The 21,047-nt window shown below is 43.6% G+C and overlaps 1 protein-coding gene across 2 annotated transcripts in view; it reads left to right on the top strand.

Moving 5' to 3' along the window:
• LOC120024413 (syntaxin-binding protein 5-like) overlaps window positions 1-21,047 on the top strand; it is a 179,409-nt gene that overhangs the window by 151,522 nt on the left and 6,840 nt on the right. Inside the window, exons 11-22 of one of the 2 annotated variants that reach the window (XM_038968651.1) lie at window positions 526-598; window positions 925-1,072; window positions 4,249-4,316; window positions 5,337-5,377; window positions 5,550-5,773; window positions 7,028-7,236; window positions 7,439-7,564; window positions 8,027-8,178; window positions 9,454-9,513; window positions 11,629-11,679; window positions 12,783-12,833; window positions 16,560-16,799. In XM_038968651.1, coding sequence (XP_038824579.1) covers window positions 526-598; window positions 925-1,072; window positions 4,249-4,316; window positions 5,337-5,377; window positions 5,550-5,773; window positions 7,028-7,236; window positions 7,439-7,564; window positions 8,027-8,178; window positions 9,454-9,513; window positions 11,629-11,679; window positions 12,783-12,833; window positions 16,560-16,799 — 1,443 coding nt within the window. Of the gene's footprint in view, window positions 1-525; window positions 599-924; window positions 1,073-4,248; window positions 4,317-5,336; window positions 5,378-5,549; window positions 5,774-7,027; window positions 7,237-7,438; window positions 7,565-8,026; window positions 8,185-9,453; window positions 9,514-11,628; window positions 11,680-12,782; window positions 12,834-16,559; window positions 16,800-21,047 lie in introns of both variants that reach the window. The other variant, XM_038968652.1, reaches the window with a different exon arrangement.

Below are 21,047 nucleotides of genomic sequence, written 5' to 3'. Positions count from 1 at the left end.
ACACACACAACTCACGCACGTACACACACGCACGCACGCACCCACCCACATAAACACACACTAACACACACACACACACAAACACACACACACACACATCGACCTCTTGCTGACTCAGACGCTAACAAAAGAACACAGCATTTTCATCCTACCACCTCCAACAGCATACTGCTATTGTTCTGCGTTATGTACAGTATAGGCATTTCAAGTCTGATATATTCTCTCATATTCCTCAATTCAGTTCATTTTCATCCAAAGCTTTATTGAGCAAAATTATGTTCCGTAATCATGTAAACATCCAAACTCATCTTAAGTATAATATTGATATGCAATTTAAATGTTACTATATATCCCTAATGTGCCAAGCCTCAAATTAATTTTTGTCAACTTCTTGAAAGCACTCAGGTTGTCCATTGAGAATTCTAGATTTCAGAGAAGATTTCCAGTGAATATACCCTACGTATAGTGTATTGTGAGGATGACTGACCTCCATCTTTCTTTTTGTTTTTTTTGTTTTCTGTGCAGATTTTCAGGAACCTTATGCTGTTGTGGTCCTTCTCGAAAAGGATTTAGTGGTGATCGACCTTGCACAAAATGGGTACGTCCGAACACATGTTCACAGACGGAACATGCTGCTAACATAAAGGATGTACTGTAGATACCGTGTTATTCAGACTTCCTGAATGCTCCTCTTCATTTAAAATACAACAGTTAATACTGCCTACATACTGTTATAACTATGTCACAAACAGGACGTATACTTGTTCGATTCTGTACTTTTCATTCATTTCCATTCTGTTGCGTGCATCTCTTACAGTTTCTATGATTTGTACATGGCCTAGCATTATAGGGACTAAAACTGTGAGCTAAATGTCACTCTGTCCTGAAAAAAAAACGATTGGGTCAACATTTCCCCTCTCCCAGTTACCCCATATTCGAGAACCCCTATCCACTGACCATCCACGAGTCTCCTGTGACCTGCTGTGAGTACTATGCTGACTGCCCTGTGGACCTCATACCCGCACTTTACACTGTTGGCTCCAGACAGAAGCGACAGGGCTACAGCAAAAAGGTACGGGACACACATCTCTATACTACACCCTCTCGGTTACAGGGCGCAGGGCCGGCCCTAAGCAATATTTTTTTTTTGGGGGGGGGGGTCCCCCACCTACCTAACGGGTAAAACATTTTAGTTGTCCCCCCCTTGACAACGGAGATTTTTAAAAAGTACATTGAATTTTTTACAATTCTACGAATTGTGCCATGAGGCGTAGAGAATATGCTGTGGTTTTAAAGCACCCTTTTGTCCATTCTACACATTTTGCCATGGGGCGCAGATTATTTTTTTGCAGTTTTAAAACTAATTTCATGCAATTCTACTCATTGTGCCATGGGGCGGACAGAACATTTTGCAGTTTTAAAGCTAATGTCCTACAGTTCTACAAATGCTGCCATCGGGTGGAGAGAAAATGTGCAGTTTTAAAGAAAATGTTCTGCAATTCTACGCATTTCTGCGATGACTTACGCTCATTATGATAGCTGAGTGCGAGTGACTAAAACAATCAAATGGGAGCCCCCCTGGAGGTCAAGGCCCCTTGGCACATGCCCTTTGTGCCAGGTCAGTAATTCAGCCATATTTACTACAAGGTGTAGATAGCTGGCTAGAATAACTTACCAATCAGTGACTGACATTTCGAGAGAAATATTGCTGATGCACTACGAACATTTACACTATCTAACTCTCATCAGTAAAAGTGAGACCCCTGCTGAGTTCCTCATTTAAAAAATAATAATTGGGTTGTGGACCCCCTTAGCAGCCGGGGGCCTTAAGTGCCAGCTTATGTCGCTTATGCCCACGGCCGGCCTTGACTGGGCCCTACGTAATGTTCAGTACTGTGTTTTGTGCTATACCATCATATCCCACCATTGTTTACGTTGAAAGTTATACAGTATATAATCTATCCCATTATATTCTACATTCCAATCCAATCTCCTGAATGTTTTTTCTTTTCAAATGTATACATTAATCCTTTCATTTATCCTCCATTTTTTCTAATCCTATCTTTATTCTACCCCCTATCCTACAGTATCTCTGTTCTGCCACTTTTTATGTCATTGTATTCTTGTTATGTTCTCCCCCGCTGTTGGAAATGTCAGCATGTCCTGACCCTCTCCTCCCTCCATCCCTTTCTCTCCTTCCCTGTTTCTTTCTGCTGTTTGTTAAGGGGTAGCGGTGGGAAGTGTTCTTACAGAAAGATCAATGTTGAGTCATACCACAGACCTTTGTATGTGCTACTGCATTTAAAACAACGTAAAAAACAACACATTCAAAACTCTCTCAAACACATACACACGCGCACACACGCGCACACACACACACACACACACACACACCCAATGACCTAAGCATTATTCATCCCTTTCCTCGACTGCGTCTGTCACCGTGGTAAAGGTTCCCTCTCCCTCTATCTCTCAGTCAAAATGACATCCCATCAGCCCAGGCTGTAGCTAAGAGAAGGCATTTGTCTCCCTCCTCTTGCTTCCCTCCTGTCTCATTCCAATGCTCTCATAATGTTTTATATATTTTGTGTAGGAAAGCTAGATTGTATCTGAAATTATCTTCTCACTGGTTCCTTATACAGTACCAGTCAAACGTTTGGACAGATCTACTCATTCCAGGATTTTTCTTTATTTGTATTATTTTCTATCTTGTTGAATCATGGTGAAGACATCAAAACTATGAAAAAACACACATGGAATCATGTAGTAACCAAAAAGTGTTAAACAAATCAAAATATATTTTATATTTGAGATTCTTCAAAGTAGCCAACCTTTGCCTTGATGACAGCTTTGCACACTCTTGGCATTCTCTCAACCAGCTTCATGAGGTTGTCACCTGGAATGCATTTCAATTAACAGGTGTGCCTTGTTAAAAGTTAATTTGAAGAATTTATTTCCTTCTTCATGCGTTTGAGCAAATCAGTTGTGTTCTGACAAGGTAGGGGTGGAATACAGAAGATAGCCATATTTGGTAAAAGACCAAGTCCATATTATGGCAAGAACAGCTCAAATGAGCAAAGAGAAACGACAGTCCATCATTATTTTAAGACATGAAGGTCAGTCAATGCGGAACATTTCAAAACGTTTTCGTCAAGTGCAGTGGCAAAAACCATCAAGTGCTATGATGAAACTGGCTCTCATGAGGACCGCCACAGGAAAGGAAAACCCAGAGTTACCTCTGCTGCAGAGGATAAGTTAATTAAAGTTAACTGCACCTCAGATTGTAGCCCAAATAAATGCTTCACAGAGTTCAAGTAACATACACATCTCAACATCAACTACGTGAATCTGGCCTTCATGGTCGAATTGCTGCAAAGAAACCACTACTTAAGGACACCAATAATAAGAAGACACTTTCTTGGGCCAAGAAGCACGAGCAATGGACATTAGACTGGTGGAAATCTGTCCTTTGGTCTGATGAGTCCAAATTTGAGATTTTTGGTTCCAACTGCCGTGTCTTTGTGAGACCCAGAGTAGGTGAATGGATGATCTCCGCATGTGTGGTTCCCACTGTGAGGCATAGAGGAGGTGTGATAGTGTGGGGTACTTTGCTGGTGACACTGTCAGTGATTTATTTAGAATTCAAGGCACACTTAACCAGCATGGCTACCACAACATTCTGCAGCGATACGCCATCCCATCTGGTTTGCGCTTAGTGGGACTATCATTTGTTTTTCAACAGGACAATGACCCAACACACATCAAGGCTGTGTAAGGGCTATTTGACCAAGAAGGAAAGTGATGGAGTGCAGCATCAGATGACCTGGCCTCCACAATCACCCGACCTCAACCCCATTGAGATTGTTTGGGATGAGTTGGACCGCAGAGTGAAGGAAAAGCATTCAGCATATGTGGGAACTCCTTAAAGACTGTTGGAAAATCATTCCAGGTGAAGCTAGTTGATAGAATGCCAAGAGAGTGCAAATCTGTCATCAAGGCAAAGGGTGTCTACTTTGAGGAATCTAAAATATATATTTATTTGTTAAACACTTTTTAGTTTACTACATGATTCCATAGTTTTGATGTCTTCAATACTATTCTACAATGTAGAAAATAGTACAAATAAAGAAAAACCCTTGAATGAGTAGGTGTGTCCAAACTCTTGACTGGTACTGTACATACAGTATGTTTCAATCTCAATAATGACCATTTATTGTGTTGTCTTGTTTGTTGTATTGTGTTTTGCAGGAATGGCCCATAAGTGGTGGTAACTGGGGCCTTGGCACACAGAGCTACCCTGAGATCATCATCACTGGGTAGGAGACCAACTCTATTTATCCTGCCTAGCAGTCATGATGGAAAAAAACTCAAAGACAGGGAGAAGAAGCCTTTTATACTCTTAGAAAAAAGGGTTCCAAAACGGTTATTCGGTTGTCCCCATACAAGAACCCTTTTTGGCTCCAGGAAGAACACTTTTGGGGTTCCATGTAGAACCCTCTGTGGAAAGGCTTCTGTATGGAATCAAAAGGGTTCTACCTGGAACCAAAAGGGGTTATTTAAAGGGTTCTCCTATGGGGACAGCCGAATAACCCTTTAAAGGTTCTAGATAGCACTTTTTCCCCCCTAGGAGTGTAGAATACTTGAACTTTGCAAAGTGACAGTGAGGCATGGGCTTGGAAAAAGGGGTCTCTTTACAATCCTCCGCCTTGCTCTCTCTTTCTTCTCATCCCCAGACACCCCTGTGTTAGTATTCTCCCCACCTCTCACTCTGAGGCAAAGCTACAGCATAGCAACGTACACTCTCTGAAAAAAAGGTGCTATCCAGAACCAAAAAGGGTTCTCTGGCTGCTCCCAAAGAAGAACCATTTGGTTCCAGGTAGAACCCTTTTGGGTTCCATGTAGAACCCTTTCCACAGAGGATTCTACATGGAACCCAAAAGAGTTCTACCTGGAACCAAAAAGGGCTCAACCAGGAACCAAAAAAACAGATTCCAAGAATACCTCTCTCTGTCTCCAACTCTCTGTTCAGCTGAAATGGCAAATAGAAAAAAAACATATAAAGAGAGATTGGAGAACGGGTGCACCAAGTGCAGACTATACAGGGCAATCCCAGAATGCATTGCACCATTGAGAGACAGTGTTATGGTCTCTCCTCTCATGTCGATGTATTCTTCTGTAGAGCTGAATCTGGAATATAATCAGAGGTGAAGCCAAGCTGAATCATTAGAGCTGTGGGTGTGTGTGCAGAAAGCTGACGTCGTAATGATTCCCCCTCTGTTTCTCTGCCTTCTCTCCTTTCTTCTCCCTTTTCCTCTCTTTTTCTTTGCAATTCACAGGCATGCTGATGGGACTGTGAAGTTCTGGGATGCTTCTGCAAGTAAGTGCCTTTACATGGCCTTCCTTACATATAATATCTTGGCCTAGATGGCCTTAAAGAGTGATTAACCAGAAGTCAACACGGAGTCAACATGTTGCACAGTTTCCCAGCTCTGTACCGTCTACTAATGTCCCTGGTGCGTAACTGAGCTCTCTCCTGTTCTTTCCCCCAGTAATGCTCCAGGTACTATACAAGCTGAAGACGGCCAAGGTGTTTGAGAAGAGCAGGAATAATAAGGAGGAAAAGCAGAACACGGAGATTGTGGATGAGGACCCGTTTGCCATCCAGATCATGGCCTGGTGTCCTGAGAGCAGGATCCTGTGTGTGGCCGGGGTGTCTGCCAACCTCATCATTTACCGCTTCAGCAAGCAGGAGATCACCACCGAAGTTGTACAGGTGGGTTAGTGTGTGTGTGTTCACCATTTCTCTGTACTTACCATGTTTAATTGTTGGATAGTGTAAACTGAGAAACATACCCATTTATTATGTATGCTTAAAGCCTGTATGTAGCCTGTATGCCAGTATGTATGCCATGACAACAGACACACAGTGTAGTGATAAATATAGCCACCCGTAGACAGCTAGATTCTCCCTTCTCTCATTAGTGGCTAAGTGATGTTTCTTGTGTCCTGAAGGCTGTTCCTAGAGACAGTGTTTACCCCTTCACTCCCGAGGCCTCCCAATGCCCCGTTAGATGAGTCTCCAGCCAGTAAGAACACAATGTGGTTGCCATGACAACATGCACACAGTTAACAGCCTAACCAGTGGATCATTATTTTGCGGCAGCTGTGAGAAGTGAGCTGTCTGTCTGTCTGTCTGTCTGTCTGTCTGTCTGTCTGTCTGTCTGTCTGTCTGTCTGTCTGTCTGTCTGTCTGTCTGTCTGTCTGTCTGTCTGTCTGTCTGTCTGTCTGTCTGTCTGTCTGTCTGTCGGACTGACAGACTGACGGACTGACGGACTGAGATCAAGTATGTTACCTGTGGAGAGATTGAGAGCAGAGTTTAAGCAGCAGTGAATATTAAAATTAGGAGCTTCTCTTCTCACAGGGCAATCTTTACCCCCAACCCCAGATACAGAGAGAGGTAGAGAGAAAAGAGGGCACAGATCATCATCACCTACACATTCCAATACTGCTAATTAGACTCCCATCATGCACCAGCGCACCCACGGCCTGTGGGTGTGCTGGTGATTGGTTGTGTGTGTGTGGGGTTGGGGGGGAGTGGCGGTGCAGTACAGTAGCCTGAAGGAGGACTTAGAAGAAACCCTGGGATATCTCCACTTCAGAGCACCTCATTGACCCTGCAATCACCCCCCCACACACACACACACACACACACACACACACACACACACACACACACACACACACACACACACACACACACACACACACACACACACACACACACACACACACACACACACACACACCAGAAGGCAAAGCCACTCACCAGATTGACATGCTGAGACCATTTGTAGGTGTCATTATAGATGAAGAGTCCTTCTCTCTTTGAAGAGACACTGTTAGCGTTCACTGATTCAAGTGGTGGGAAAGAAACTGCTCAGAAGGCACTTTAGTCCCACTGAAACAAAGGCTGCTTAACTTTCATAATTGAGTTTCTGGAATGTGTGTGCATGTGTGTGTACCCCAGCTGTTGGAGGTGCGCTTGCAGTACGAGGTGAATGACATGGAGTCCCCTCCAGAGGGGGGAGGAGGGGGTGACCGCGGAGGCGGGGGGGACCGTGACCTGCCCACCCCCGGAACAGCCTCACCCAGCCCCCAGACCACCGGACCCCCGACACACCCCTCCACCAGCAGCAACTCCTCTGACGGGGTCCGAGACAACGTAGCCTGCCTTAAGTATGCACCCTGCACCACCACCGGGTCACATACAGTACTTACCATACACACACATTCCCTCTCTGCAACAAAGTGGGCCTTTGGGACACACCACTTAGCTACCCAACCACAGGCTATCCAACTGGGTGGGGAGCTACCCCCCCCCCCTCTTTCTCTCTCTCTGTCTTTCTCTCTCTCTCCATCTCTCTCTCTCTATCTGTAGGGTGCGTAGTACCCCTCTAAAGCAGTCTCCAGGGTACCAGGTAGAGTTGGTGGTGCAGCTGGTGTGGGTGAGTGGAGAGCCCCCCCAACAGATCACAAGCCTGGCCCTCAACTCCTCCTACGGACTGTAAGTATAAGGTGGTAGACGGTGCATGTATATGAGATGTACTGTACACCCTAATGAAACAACCCAGTATGGCAGTTACATCTGGAGCTGTGTGCGAACCAACCAAGGATACTGTAAAAGTAAGATACGTTTTAAGGGGTGGTCGATATCTCAACTTGAGTAACAAGTCCTCAATTCAAAGAGTCAAAATGTGGTTTTGGGCCTGTTCGATATGATTTTCCTAGTACAGCCAAGCTGGAATGGAATGAAGCCGTCTCAACACAATTTATGTCTGCTGGGAAATTCAGACTGAGACTTCTGTTGCTTTTTTTTCTGGTAGAACTAGCTATATCTCATCTGAATCCCAATTTCATATATATATTTTTTCATATCTCCTTCTCTCCTCTTCCCCTTCTCTCTCTATCTCTCCCTACCCCTACTCTCTCTCTCTTACCCCCCCCCCCCACTTCCTCTCTCCAACAGGATTGTGTTTGGGAACAGTAATGGTTTGGCAGTGGTGGACTACCTCCAGAAGACAGTGCTGTTGAACCTGGGGACAGTGGAGCTGTATGGGCATAACGATCCCTACCAGAGACAGCCTCGCTCGCCACGCAAGACACGCCAGCCTTCCGGAGGTAATGGTAAAGACTGTTACCAGTTCACTGATTTTACCACCAAGCAGATAGCTTTCTGTAGGCTTGTACTATATACTGACTTTCAGTACAGTCTTTTGTAGTCTAGTACTAGATATGGTTTATGTCATCTTAATTAAACTACTACTTATAGGTATGTAGATATGGTCTGATGCAGTATTATACAATGTTACAGGGATGAGAGGTATATTTGGTAGATGTGCTTACAGACTGTTCAGGCTGTATCACATGCACATGCAGGCAGTCAAAAAATAGCAATGGTGGTGGTGACGAGGTTGTATGAGGTTCTCTGTCTCCTCTCCTCCGTCTCTGTATCTTTGCAAATCCTTGAGAGGATTTTGAATGGTATCTAAATTGTTCTTTTGACGAGTCAGTACATCATCTTCTCTCTGTGGTGCCTGGCTGGCACACACACTCAGACACATAAGTGCCCGTCTTCCTTTCCTACACACACCCTGTCAGTGCAGCACTGTGTTATTGACAGACAGCAGCGTCACTGACTGCATTATGACATACTGCCACCTTCTGCTCAGTGATTGTACTACAGTCTCCAGCATCACCAAATCAATGCCAGTAACCGCTGTGGTGTAATGACTCTGTAACCTGCGTGGCTTAGCAACAGCTTGATGAGGAAATTAGAAGTGTGTGTGTGTGTGTGTGTGTGTGTGTGTGTGTGTGTGTGTGTGTGTGTGTGTGTGTGTGTGTGTGTGTGTGTGTGTGTGTGTGCAGCATCTGGTGTAATTGACTTTGGTAAGCGGTGGGCTGGCACCTGTCAGAGTGTGGGGTCTGAGCAGTAATGCCTTCTCCAGCTGTGCTGTCTGTCCTACCCACAGGACTAGAGTCTGTCTGTCTGTCTGTCTGTCTGTCTGTCTGTCTGTCTGCCTGCCTGCCTGCCTGCCTGCCTGCCTGCCTGCCTGCCTGCCTGCCTGCCTGCCTGCCTGCCTGCCTGCCTGCCTGCCTGCCTGCCTGCCTGCCTGCCTGTCTGTCTGTCTGTCTGTCTGTCTGTCTGTCTGTCTGTCTGTCTGTCTGTACGTACAGGAAGGTTGGGGCACAGCACAAGGACAATGGCTTGGATAGCAGTCTGTTTAGTCTGTTTCACCGTCTCTTTGGCAGGGAAAATGGCGCTATACTCAAATTAAACCTACGTATCATGACATCCTTATCAAACAGAAAGGAGAAAAGGACAGCGTGCATGTAATCTGCAGTTTGATAAGAAGGATATCTAATGTCGTGCAATGTCTGTCTTTTCCGCTGCAGGTCTGTGTGATATCAACGAGGGCTCTGCCTCGGAGGACCGCTGCAAATCCCCCACTTCAGGTAAACTGTCTTTCAACATGTTAGAGTAGGCATTACACTGGTACCCACATCAGTTACAACACCCACTGACTTTACCCACAACCCATTGTTTAGTAACAGGTGGGTTGTGGATAATAAGCATGATTCACTTGAAGACTGTATATTGACCTAACCTGAAAATGATGAATTCAGTGTAAACAACATTTCATTCAAAATCATGGGCAATAATATGGAGTTAGTCCCCCCTTTGCTGCTGTAACAGCCTTCTATGAAGGCTTTCCACTAGATTTTGGAACATTGCTGCAGGGACTTGCTTCCATTCAGCCACAAGAGTATTAGTGAGGTCGGGCACTGATGTTGGGCGATTAGGCCTGGCTCGCAGTCGCCGTTCCAATTCATCCCAAAAGTGTTCGATGGCGTTGAGGTCAGGGCTCTGTGCAGGCCAGTCAAGGACATTCTACTGCCAATGTTTGTCTATGGAGATTACATTGATTTTATACAGCTGTCAGCAACGGGTGTGGCTGACACAGCCGAATCCACTAATTTGAAGGGGTGTCCACATACTTTTGTGTATATAGTTTATTTGCATGCAATTCTATTCGAATGCATCAGCAAGATTTGGTTGCTATTGGTAAATATGGTTTTCTCTTAGATGTCACACTCAAACCTTTGGATGTTACAGTTCTCTGTCTGTGAAAGTTTGATTTCAGGCAGACTTTATTGAACTGGAGGGTTTTGGGTTTAAATAATACTTTTGTTACAGGTCTCAGTTGTGTACTGACACTTCATACTTTCAATAAAATAGAAAGTATGTATCAGATTGATTTTGGCAGTTTCAGTATGTTTTATCGAAACCTGAGACATTAGCAGTAAACTGCGGAGAGGCCACTATGATTCTGAATTATCTAGACAGTTAAGACCATAAAACTCACTGAGTTAGTGAGTACTCTGAAGTCAGTCCAAGATATAAACTAATATCCTATTTGGTAGGAATCAATATATTTCTAAGGAGGGTTAGTTTAGTTTATATGGACTTTACAGTCTTGGAAAACCTCAATAATCCCATTAAAATGAGAAAAAAGCTTTTTCTAGGATCCTACGATTTGCCCATTTTTCTTTTCTATCTAGGATTTTGTCTGTCTTCCAGACCTCATATTTTGTTTGAACTTTTATAGGACCTGATGTAGTGGTTTTCTTTCCAGTGGGTTTTACTCATTTAATGCTGTGGCGTTTGCAGATCTAGATTTGAAATGAAACTGAAAACCTCCATGTGAGTTGTAAGGGAGATCGGATCATGTAGCTAGGAGATGCAGATTCAATTATAGATTGTTGACAAACTAAATATTGATTTATTACCTAAAGTATATGGAACATGGTCATAAACAGGTCAACAACAAACAACACCTTTCACACAACTTAATCCAAACAATCTGCCCATTGTTAGATTTGCACAAACAAATCGTTACTGTCGAGACAAGGTGCTTCCTCGATGCCCTGCCCTGGACATCTATTCTCGGTTTGCTATATTAGCATTTGAGGTGACGAGGCATGCTAATGAGAGAACAACCCAGTTCCATCTCATTACTGGGAGCTTGATATTAACACACGGACACCGGGGCTCAAACACAGAGCTGAGCTGCTTTTTAAAAGGTCACCGAAAAAAATGAAGTAGTCCCAAGACTGAAGTCCCACTGCAAGCTATGTTCCAGGTGTTCAGCCAACTACGCCAACCCCCAACGTCTGGTGTCACTAGCTAGACACTGCCTCAGTTCACCTGCTATTGATGAGGATGGCATATCTGATATGCAGTCTTGACTTGCGCATATGTCTCCTCCTAATTGAGATTCTAGAGTCGTCGGGAGAGTCAACAAGGCTTTAAAGCTTTGTGCCGCTAAGAAAATAATTAGTCCGAGCAAAAATGTACACTATGTCAACAAGCATTCTGCATGCACCCAGATAGTGTTGAAACTGAAGATTGAAGTAAACTGCTACCAATTGGTTTACATGTTACAATGTTAACAAGCAGAAAAACTGCCCTTCCACGAATGGACACATTTCGGGAAAAGTGATTGGTAGACGGTATGGTAAAGTACCAGGATGTTTCTAACTGCACGTTTATCTACTTCCTCCCAAAAGTGTTGGCGTTAAACCATCAGCAATTCTACAATGGAAGTGGGGGTAGAGGAGGTAAGAGTGGCCAAAGACTTCAACCCTGGAATAGTTTGGTCAGGGATAGTACACCGTATAAAATAAGGTGTCCGCCCCTGTTTTCCTCTAACAACCTGTCTCTGTCTCTGTTTCATAGTCACCTCAGTGGCACTGAATCACTGTTTGACTTAGAAAACACACAAATAATATGCACACAGACACACACGTATAACGGCATAGCCTAGACCACCATTGCATGCTACATGTTTGTAGCACGATTGTCACGTCGTGAAATGTGCCTGTGGCAAATGTCCTTATCAGCCTCGACGATTGTTCCACCTTCACCCCCGCTCCTGATTGGCTGTCTGTCTGTCTGTAGTTATGACATCACAGCAGTCTATTTGTATTCAATCTGTTCTGTCTGTCCGACACCGTTGACTTTGCAGCAAGGTTTGTATTCACTATCATTCTCTACCTCGTAGATTTAGGGAAAAGATCCGTTTTACGAAGTGCTGTCTTTGCTTACAATACAAATTCTGTGTGCAATTCTGTTTGCAAGGTGTCTGTAACATTAGTTAATACGGAGTAGAAATGGACTGTAATTTTGGAGGCTCCAAAAGTGAATGTAGTTCTGACTACTTAGCTAACGGTGCCTTTTAGGCATCCCCAGAGATACACCTTCTCTGCTTGCACTGTATTGTCCTTCCACTGTCTTCTTCCATCCTGCTCACTTCCTGTTTCCTGTTTCCTTCCTGTCCTCGATGCATGCTCCTGTGGTGAGGGGTTCTTAATGAATGTGTATCTTCTTACAATTCCTCTCTTCCAGGGCACTGCGTGTGTGACGTACGACAGCTTACTTCCTTGTTGTTATTTTGTCCGTTCCAGCGTTCCTCTTTGATTCAACAGGGTTGTCTTCCTCTGATGCTCCAATGCTTCCTTCCTGTTTCATTCTAAAGCATTTTTGCCTCCAATGAAGCACAATGAAGCAATGCCCAGCAATGTGTATGTCTTGTAATGCTATAAGCACAACCACAGCTCAGTCCTATCTGCTAGTTCCCAACTCCTAGCTTCTAGCTAGATTTGCATGGCCTGTCGTGTTAGCTTAGGTGTGTTTGTAAAGAGGGATGTTCTCTTTTTTCCAGCAAAGATGTCACGGAAATTAAGCTTGCCTACTGAGCTAAAGCCAGACTTGGGTAAGCCTTAACTTTGTGTTTACAATTTTGCTTTTCTTAATATAAAAAAAAAAAAAAGCTGGACTACACTGTATCCTCAAGTCCAAATGGTCTGACGATATGAGCATCTCAAAGGAATAATACGAGTTCCATAGTTAGGCTACTAACCATGAATAGAACCTTATGTAGTTTTCTATAAGATGTTATTGTACATATATTGCACTAGGGTTGGCAACGAGCCCCGTCGACTACCAAATTGATAGATGCATCCTATGGATTTCCTCAGAAATACAGTCAGACTAACTAACTAACGATCATCATTTGGCAGTCTCTCTGCTACTTCTTGAGATAAACCTGGAGATAAGAGGTGGAGAGGACAAAAAGCAAATTATTCTTATTATATATTTTTTCACCCCCTTTTTCTCCCCAATTTCAATCTTTTTTCATTGCTGAAACTCCCCAACTGGCTCGGGAGGCTAAGGTCGAGTCATGCGTCCTCCGAAACATGACCTGTCAAACTGTGCTTCTTAACACCCTCTCACTCAAGCCAGAAACCAGCCGCACATTGTGTCGGAGGAAACACCGTTCACCTGACGACCGAGTTCAGCGTGCAGGCACCTGGCCTGCCACAAGGAGTCGCTAGAGGATGATGAGCCACGATGAGTCCCCCCGGCCGAACCCTCCCCTAACCCGGACGTAGCTGGGCCAATTGTACGCCGCCCTATGGGACCCCCGATTGCGGCCGGTTGTTATACAACCCGGGATCGAACCCGGGTCTGTAGTGGCGCTGCAGTAGACCGCTGGGCTACTCGGGAAGCCCAGCAAAAAAAATTGTAGAGAACTTAACAGAAGTTCTACTACAACACGTTTTGGTTGGATATTTTACCAACTTCTACGGTAAACTAACCAGCACACTGTTGCACAATAGAGCTTTCTGTGTATGTGTGTGTGTTCAGAAGCTATCTCTTCCTCTTTTCTGTTTCTCTATTTGTTATTTTGTGATTAGTATTTTCTTAAAGTTCAAACGTTTTCTTATAGGTGACCGACAGATGCAACTACAGAACAAAACATCCTTTAATTTTGTTTTATCTGCACAGTTTACCCAAAACAAAAAGCACAATTTCCTTCCTAGGACGCCCAAATGGTAGAAACCGTTGAATGGGAAAGAGAGGGGTATTTGGTCAGCACCTTGAATGTGCCAAATCTGTCTGATGCAGGGATATTATAGTGTAGTACATTTTTTGAGAGGTGTTGACATATACAGTGCTTTACAAAAGTATTCATTCCCCTTGGCATTTTTCCTATTTTGTTGCATTACAACCTGTAATTTAAACTGATTTTTGTTTGTATTTTATGTAATGGACATACACAAAAAAGTGAAATGAAAAAAATATATTTTTTCAAAAAATTTAAAAACAATTACAACGGGAAAGTGACGCGTGCATATGTATTCTCCCCCTTTGCTATGAAGCCCCTAAAATAAATCTGGTGCAATCAATTACCTTCAGAAGTCACATAATTAGTTAAATAAAGTCTACCTGTGTGCAATCTAAGTGTCACATGATCTGTCACATGATATACACCTGTTCTGAAAAGCCCCAGAGTCTGCAACACCATTAAGCAGGGGCAGCAGCGTAGCCTAGTGGTTAGTAACCGAAAGGTTGGGCTAGTAACCGAAAGGTTGCAAGTTCAAATCCCCGAGCTGATAAGGTACAAATCTGTCGTTCTGCCCCTGAACAAGGCAGTTAACACACTGTTCCTAGGCCGTCATTGAAAATAAGAATTACTTCTTAACTGACTTGCCTAGTTAAATAAAGGAAAAAAAATAAACAACGGGAACCACCAAGTAAGTGGCACCATGAAGACCAAGGATCTCTCCAAACAGGTCAGGAACAAAGTTGTGGAGAAGTACAGATCAGGATTGGACTATAAAAAAATATGTGAAACTTTGAACATCACTGTTAAATCCATTATTAAAAAACAGAAAGAATATGGCACCAAAACAAACCTGCCAAAGAGAGGGCTGCCCACCAAAACTCATGGACTAGGCAAGGAGGGCATTAATCAGAGAGGCAACAAAGAGACTAAAGATAACCCTGAAGGAGCTGCAAACCCTGAAGGAGTATCTGTCCATAGGACCACTTTAAAAGCCATACACTCCACAGAGCTGGGCTTTACGGAAGAGTGGCCAGAAAAATAAGCAAACATGTTTGGTGTTCGCCAAAAGGCATGTGGGAGACTCCCCAAACATATGGATGAAGGTAGTCTGGTCAGATGAGACTGAAATGGAGCTTTTAGTACATCAAGGAAAACGCTATGTCTGGCGCAAACACAACACCTCTCATCACCCCGAGAATACCATCCCCACAGTGAAGCATGGTGGTGGCAGCATTATGTGTGGATGTTTTTCAGTTTCGACTGGGAAACTGGTCAGAATTGAAGGAATGATGGATGACGCTAAATACGGGGACATTCTTGAGGGGAACCTGTTTCAGTCTTCCAGAGATTCGAGACTGGGACGGAGGTTCACCTTCCAGCAGGACAATGACCTTACTAAAATAACACTTGAGTGGTTTTCGGGGAAACATTGAAATGTCTTTGAATGGCCTAGTCAAAGCCCAGACCTCAATCCAATTGAGAATCTGTGGTATGACTTAAAGATTGCTATACACCAGTGGAACCCATCCAACTTGAAGGAGCTGCAGCAGTTTTGACTTGAAGAATGGGCAAAAATCCCAGTGGCTAGATGTGCCAAGCTTATAGAGACATACCCCAAGAGACTTACAGCTATAATTGCCGCAAAAGGTGGCTCTACAAATTTTTGACTTTGGGGGGTGAATAGTTATGCACGCTCAAGTTTTCTGTTTTTTTGTCTTATTTCTTGTTTGTTTCACAATAAAACATATTTTGCATCTTCAAAGTGGTAGGCATGTTGTGTAAATAAAATGTAACCAAAAAATCTATTTTAATTTCAGGTTGTACGGCAAGAAAATAGGAAAAATGCCAAGGGGGGTGTATACTTTCGCAAGCCACTGTAACACAATAACTAAGTGTTTATACATTGTTTATGAAGTTTAGTTAATTCATCATCCCATTAATTATTATCAACTTAATCATTATCAACTCACAAATAACTATTAAGACTAAAAATACTGTATTAGCGTATTAAATTAACACCTCGTTTAAGGTTTTGATGATGGGTGTTTTGTTTTGACTGATAAATAAAATAAGACAAGTACAAGGTTGTAAAGTTTTAGTGACATCTTCCTATGGGTCTCTCTCCTACATGCCAAATGTTCTTTATGTGCTGACTCTTACTTGTATGAGTTCCATCTGCTACCCATGTGGACCTCAAACTCTTAGTTTGACACATAAGGAAAAAGGTTTTCCCCACAGTTTTTTGTACTGTTAAAAAGATACAGTACATCTGCTCATCCACAGCTATTTTACTACATTTCAAAAGGTGTTTTAGACCTGTTTAAAATGAATGTCTGCTCGCTGTTTGCTTCTCCCGAGTGTAATTGCTATTTTAGCTCAGTGATACAATAATGTTTTAACCGCAATGTTGTTTGTCAGATTCCAACCGCAGTCTAACAACCATACAGCTGTTGTTTACAGTATTTAGGTACTGTATGTTTGTGTGTTGTGTGTATTCTCTCTCTGTGTGTGCGGGTGCTTTACCTCTCTGTGCCCTCTCCTCTACTGTCCTCCTGTCTGTATGTCCTCCACGGGGCGCCAACCCACTAGACCACCGGGACAACTCCTTCAGCCGTTCACGCTCCTCCTCCGTCACCTCCATTGACAAGGAGGCACGCGAGGCCATCACCTCCTTCCACTTCTGTGAGACATTCGCTCGGAAGGGGGACAGCACCATCACACCCTGCCTGTACGTGGGCACCTCCCTGGGCACAGTGCTGGCTATGGCCCTCAACTTGCCTCCTGCTGGGGAACAGAGGCTACTGCAGCCCGTCATCGTCTTGCCTAGCGGTGGGTGTCTGGGTTATGTGTAAATGTAAACTCTTTGTTTCTGTACACACATTACATCTTGCTCTACACATAATCTACAGTACCAGTCAAAAGTTTGGACACTGACTCATTCAAGGGTTTTTCTTTATTTGTACAATTTTTTCTACATTGTGGAATAATAGTAGAGATCAAATCAAACTTTATTTGTCACACACGCCGAATACAACAGGTGTAGACCTTACTGTGAAATGCTTACTTTACAACCCGTTAATCAACAGTGCAGTTCAAGAACAGTTAAGAAAATATTTACCCAAAAAACTAAAGTAAAATATAATAAAAAGTAACACAATAACATAACAATAACGAGGCTATGTACAGCGGGTACTGGTACCGAGTCAGTGTGCGGGGGACAGGTTAGAGGTAATTTGCACATGTAGGTAGGGGTGAAGTGACTATGCATAGATAATAAACAGCGAGTAGCAGCAGTGTACAAATGTAGGACGGGGGGGTCAATGTAATTGTACGGTGGCCATTTGATTAATTGTTCAGCAGTCTTATGGCTTGGGGGTAGAAGCTGTTAAGGAGCTTTTTTGTCCTAGACTTGGCGCTCCAGTACCGCTCGCCGTGAGGTAGCAGAGAAAACAGTCTATGACTTGGGTGACTGGATTCTGACAATTTTATGGTCTTTCCTCGGACACCGCCTATTATATAGGTCTTTGATTGCAGGAAGCTTGGCCCCAGTGATGTATTGGGGCGTACGAACTACCCTCTGTAGCGCCTTACGGTCAGATGCCGAGCAGTTACCATACCAGGCGGTGATGCAACCGGTCAGGATGCTCTCTGTGGTGCAGCTGTAGAACTTTATGAGGATCTGGGGACCCATGCCAAATCTTTTCAGTCTCCTGAGGGGGAAAAGGTTTTGTTGTACCATCTTCACAACTGTCTTGGTGTGTTTAGACCATGATAGATCGTTGGTGATATGGACACCAAGAAACCTTGTAACTCACCCCGCTCCACTACAGTCCCATTGATGTTAATGGGGGCCTGTTCGGCCCGCCTTTTCTTGCAGTTCACGATCAGCTCCTTTGTCTTGCTCACATTGACGGAGAGGTTGTTGTCCTGGCACCATACTGACAGTTCTCTGACCTCCTCCCTATAGGCCGTCTCATCGTTGTCGGTGATCAGGCCTACTACTTTGTGTCGTCAGCAAATTTAATGATGGTGTTGGAGTCATGTTTGGCCACGCAGTCGTGGGTGAACAGGGAATACAAGTACACACCACTGAGGGGGCCCCAGTGTTAAGGATCAGCGTTGCAGACAAGTTGTTGCCTACTCTTACCACCTGGGGATGGCCCGTCAGGAAGTCCAGGATCCAGTTGCAGAGGGAGGTGTTTAGTTCCAGGGTCCTTAGCTTAGTGATGAGCTTCGTGGGCACTATGGTGTTGAACGCTGAGCTGTAGTCAATGAGCAGCATTCTCACATAGGTGTTCCTTTTGTCCAGGTGGGAAAGGACAGTGTGGAGTGTGATCTGTTGGGGCGGTATGAGCAGTGGAGTGGGTCTAGTGTATCCGGGAGGATGCTGTTGATGTGAGCCATGACCAGCCTTCCTTGGCCACAGGGACTATGGGGTAGTCTGCTTAAAAAATATTACAGACTCAGTCAGGAAGAGGTTGAAAATGTCAGTGAAGACACTTGCCAGTTGGTCCGTGCATGCTTTGAGTACACGTCCTAGTAATCCATCTGGCCCCGCGGCTTTGAGAATGTTGACCTGTTTAAAGGTCTTGCTCACATCGGCTACCGAGAGCGTTATCACACAGTCATCCAGAACAGCTGGTGCTCTCGTACATGCTTCAGTCAGTGTTGCTTGCCTCGAAGCGAGCATAAAAGGCATTTAACTCATCTGGTAGGCTCGTGTCACTGGGCAGCTCGCGCCTGGGTTTCCCTTTGTAGTCCGTAATAGTTTTCAAGCCCTGCCACATCCGACGAGCGTCAGAGCCGGTGTAGTAGGATTCAATCTTAATCCTGTATTGACGCCTTGCTTGTTTGATGGTTTGTCTGAGGGCATAGCGGGATTTCTTATAGGTGCCCGGATTAGTGTCCCACTCCTTAAAAGCGGCTAGCCTTTAGCTCGATGCGGATGTTGCCTGTAATCCATGGCTTCTGGTTGGGATATGCAGTCACTGTGGGGACGACGTCATCGATGAACTTATTGATGAAGCCGATGACAGAGGTGGTATACTCCTCAATGTCATTGGATGAATCCCGGAACATATTCCAGTCTCTACTAGCAAAACAGTCCTGTTGCGTAGCATCCGCACCATCTGACCACTTCCGTATTGAGCGAGTCACTGGTACTTCCTGTTTTAGTTTTTGCTTGTAAGCAGGAATCAGGAGGATGGAATTATGGTCAGATTTACCAGATGGAGGGCGGGTGAGAGCTTTGTATGCATCTCTGTGTGTGGATTAAAGGTAGCCTAGAGTTTTTTTCCCTCTGGTTGCACGTGATATGCTGGTAAAAAGTTGGTAAAACTGATTTAAATTTGCCTGCATTAAAGTTCCCGGCCACTAGGAGAACCGCTTCTGGGTGAGCATTTTCTTGTTTATGGCCTTATAGAGTTGGTTGAGTGCGCTCTTAGTTCCAGCATCGGTCTTTGGTGGTAAATGGAAAGCTATGAATAATATAGATGAGAAGTCTCTTGGTAGATAGTGTGGTCTACAGCTTATCATAAGGTACTCTACTTCAGGCGAGCAATACCTCGAGATGTCTTTAATATTAGACATCGCGCACCAGCTGTTATTGACAAAATGACACACACCCCCACTCCTCATCTTACCAGATGTAGCTTCTCTGTTCTGCCGGTGCATTGAAAATCTCTCCAGCTCTATATTGTCTATGTCGTCGTTCAACCACGACTCGGTGAAACACAGGATATTACAATTCTTAATGTCCCGTTGGTAGGATAATCGTAATCGTAGATCATCCATTTTATTTTCCAATGATTGCATGTTAGCAAGTAGAATTGATGGCAATGGGCATTTACTCACTCGCCTACGGATTCTCAAAAGGCAGCCTGATCTCCGTCCTCTTTTCCTCCGTCTTTTCTTTACGCAAATGACGTGGATCTGGGCCTGTTCCCGGGAGAGCAGTATCTCTTTCTCGTCAGACTCGTTAACCTTTCTAGGTACCCCTCACCAACAGCCAATGAAATTGCAGGGCGCCAAATTCAATCAACAGAAATCTCATAATTCAAATTTCTCAAACATACAAGTATTAGACACTATTTTAAAGAAAAAATTCTCGTTAATCCAACCACAGTGTCTGATTTCAAAAAGGCTTTTCGGCGAAAGCAGAACATATCATTATGTTAGGTCAGCAACTAGTCACAGAAAGCATACAGCGATTTTCCAACCAAAGAAAGGAGTCACAAAAAGCTGAAATATTGATAAAATGAATCACTAATCTTTGATATTCTTCATCAGATGACACTCCCGGGACAATATGTTACACAATACATGTATGTTTTGTTCGATCAAGTTCATATTTATATCCAAAAACCTCCAAAAACCTCCTTTGCCTCCAAAACATCCCGTGATGTTTTGCACAGAGCCACATCAATTTACAGAAATTCTCATAATAAACAGATACAAGTGTTATTCACTTGAAAAGATACAAGTGTTATTCACAGAATTAAAGATATACTTCTCCTTAAAGGTACTCTTGTTGTTAATCCCACCAAAGTGTCCAATTTCAAATAGGCTTTTCAGCGAAAGCACTACAAACGATTATGTTAGGTCACCACAAAACCACAATAACCACAGCCATTTTTTCCAGCTAAAGATAGCTTTCACAAAAAACAGAATAGAGATAAGATTAATCACTAACCTTCGATTATTTTCATCAGATGACACTCATAGGACTTCATGTTACACAATACATGCATGTTTTGTTTGATTAAGTTCATATTTATATAAAAAAAATCTGAGTTTACATTGAGGCGTTAGATTCACTATGCGAAAAACATCAAGTGACTTTGCATAGCCACATCGTTTCAACAGAAATACTCAACACAAATATAAATGATAATACAAGTAATACACATAGAATTATAGATATACCTCTCCTTAACTTCTTCTGGCTGCAAGCCCGACGTCGGTACACTTATGACAACAGCCAGCTCAAGTGCAGGGCGCGAAATTCAAAATATATATTTTTTTAATATTTAACTTTCACACATTAACAAGTCCAATACAGCATATGAAAGGTACACA

Source organism: Salvelinus namaycush, chromosome 29 (assembly GCF_016432855.1).
Source record: "Salvelinus namaycush isolate Seneca chromosome 29, SaNama_1.0, whole genome shotgun sequence".
Taxonomy (NCBI): Eukaryota; Metazoa; Chordata; class Actinopteri; order Salmoniformes; family Salmonidae; genus Salvelinus; species Salvelinus namaycush.
The sequence above is the reverse complement of the archived record's forward strand: the minus strand, read 5'-3'. Positions and strand labels throughout refer to the sequence as shown.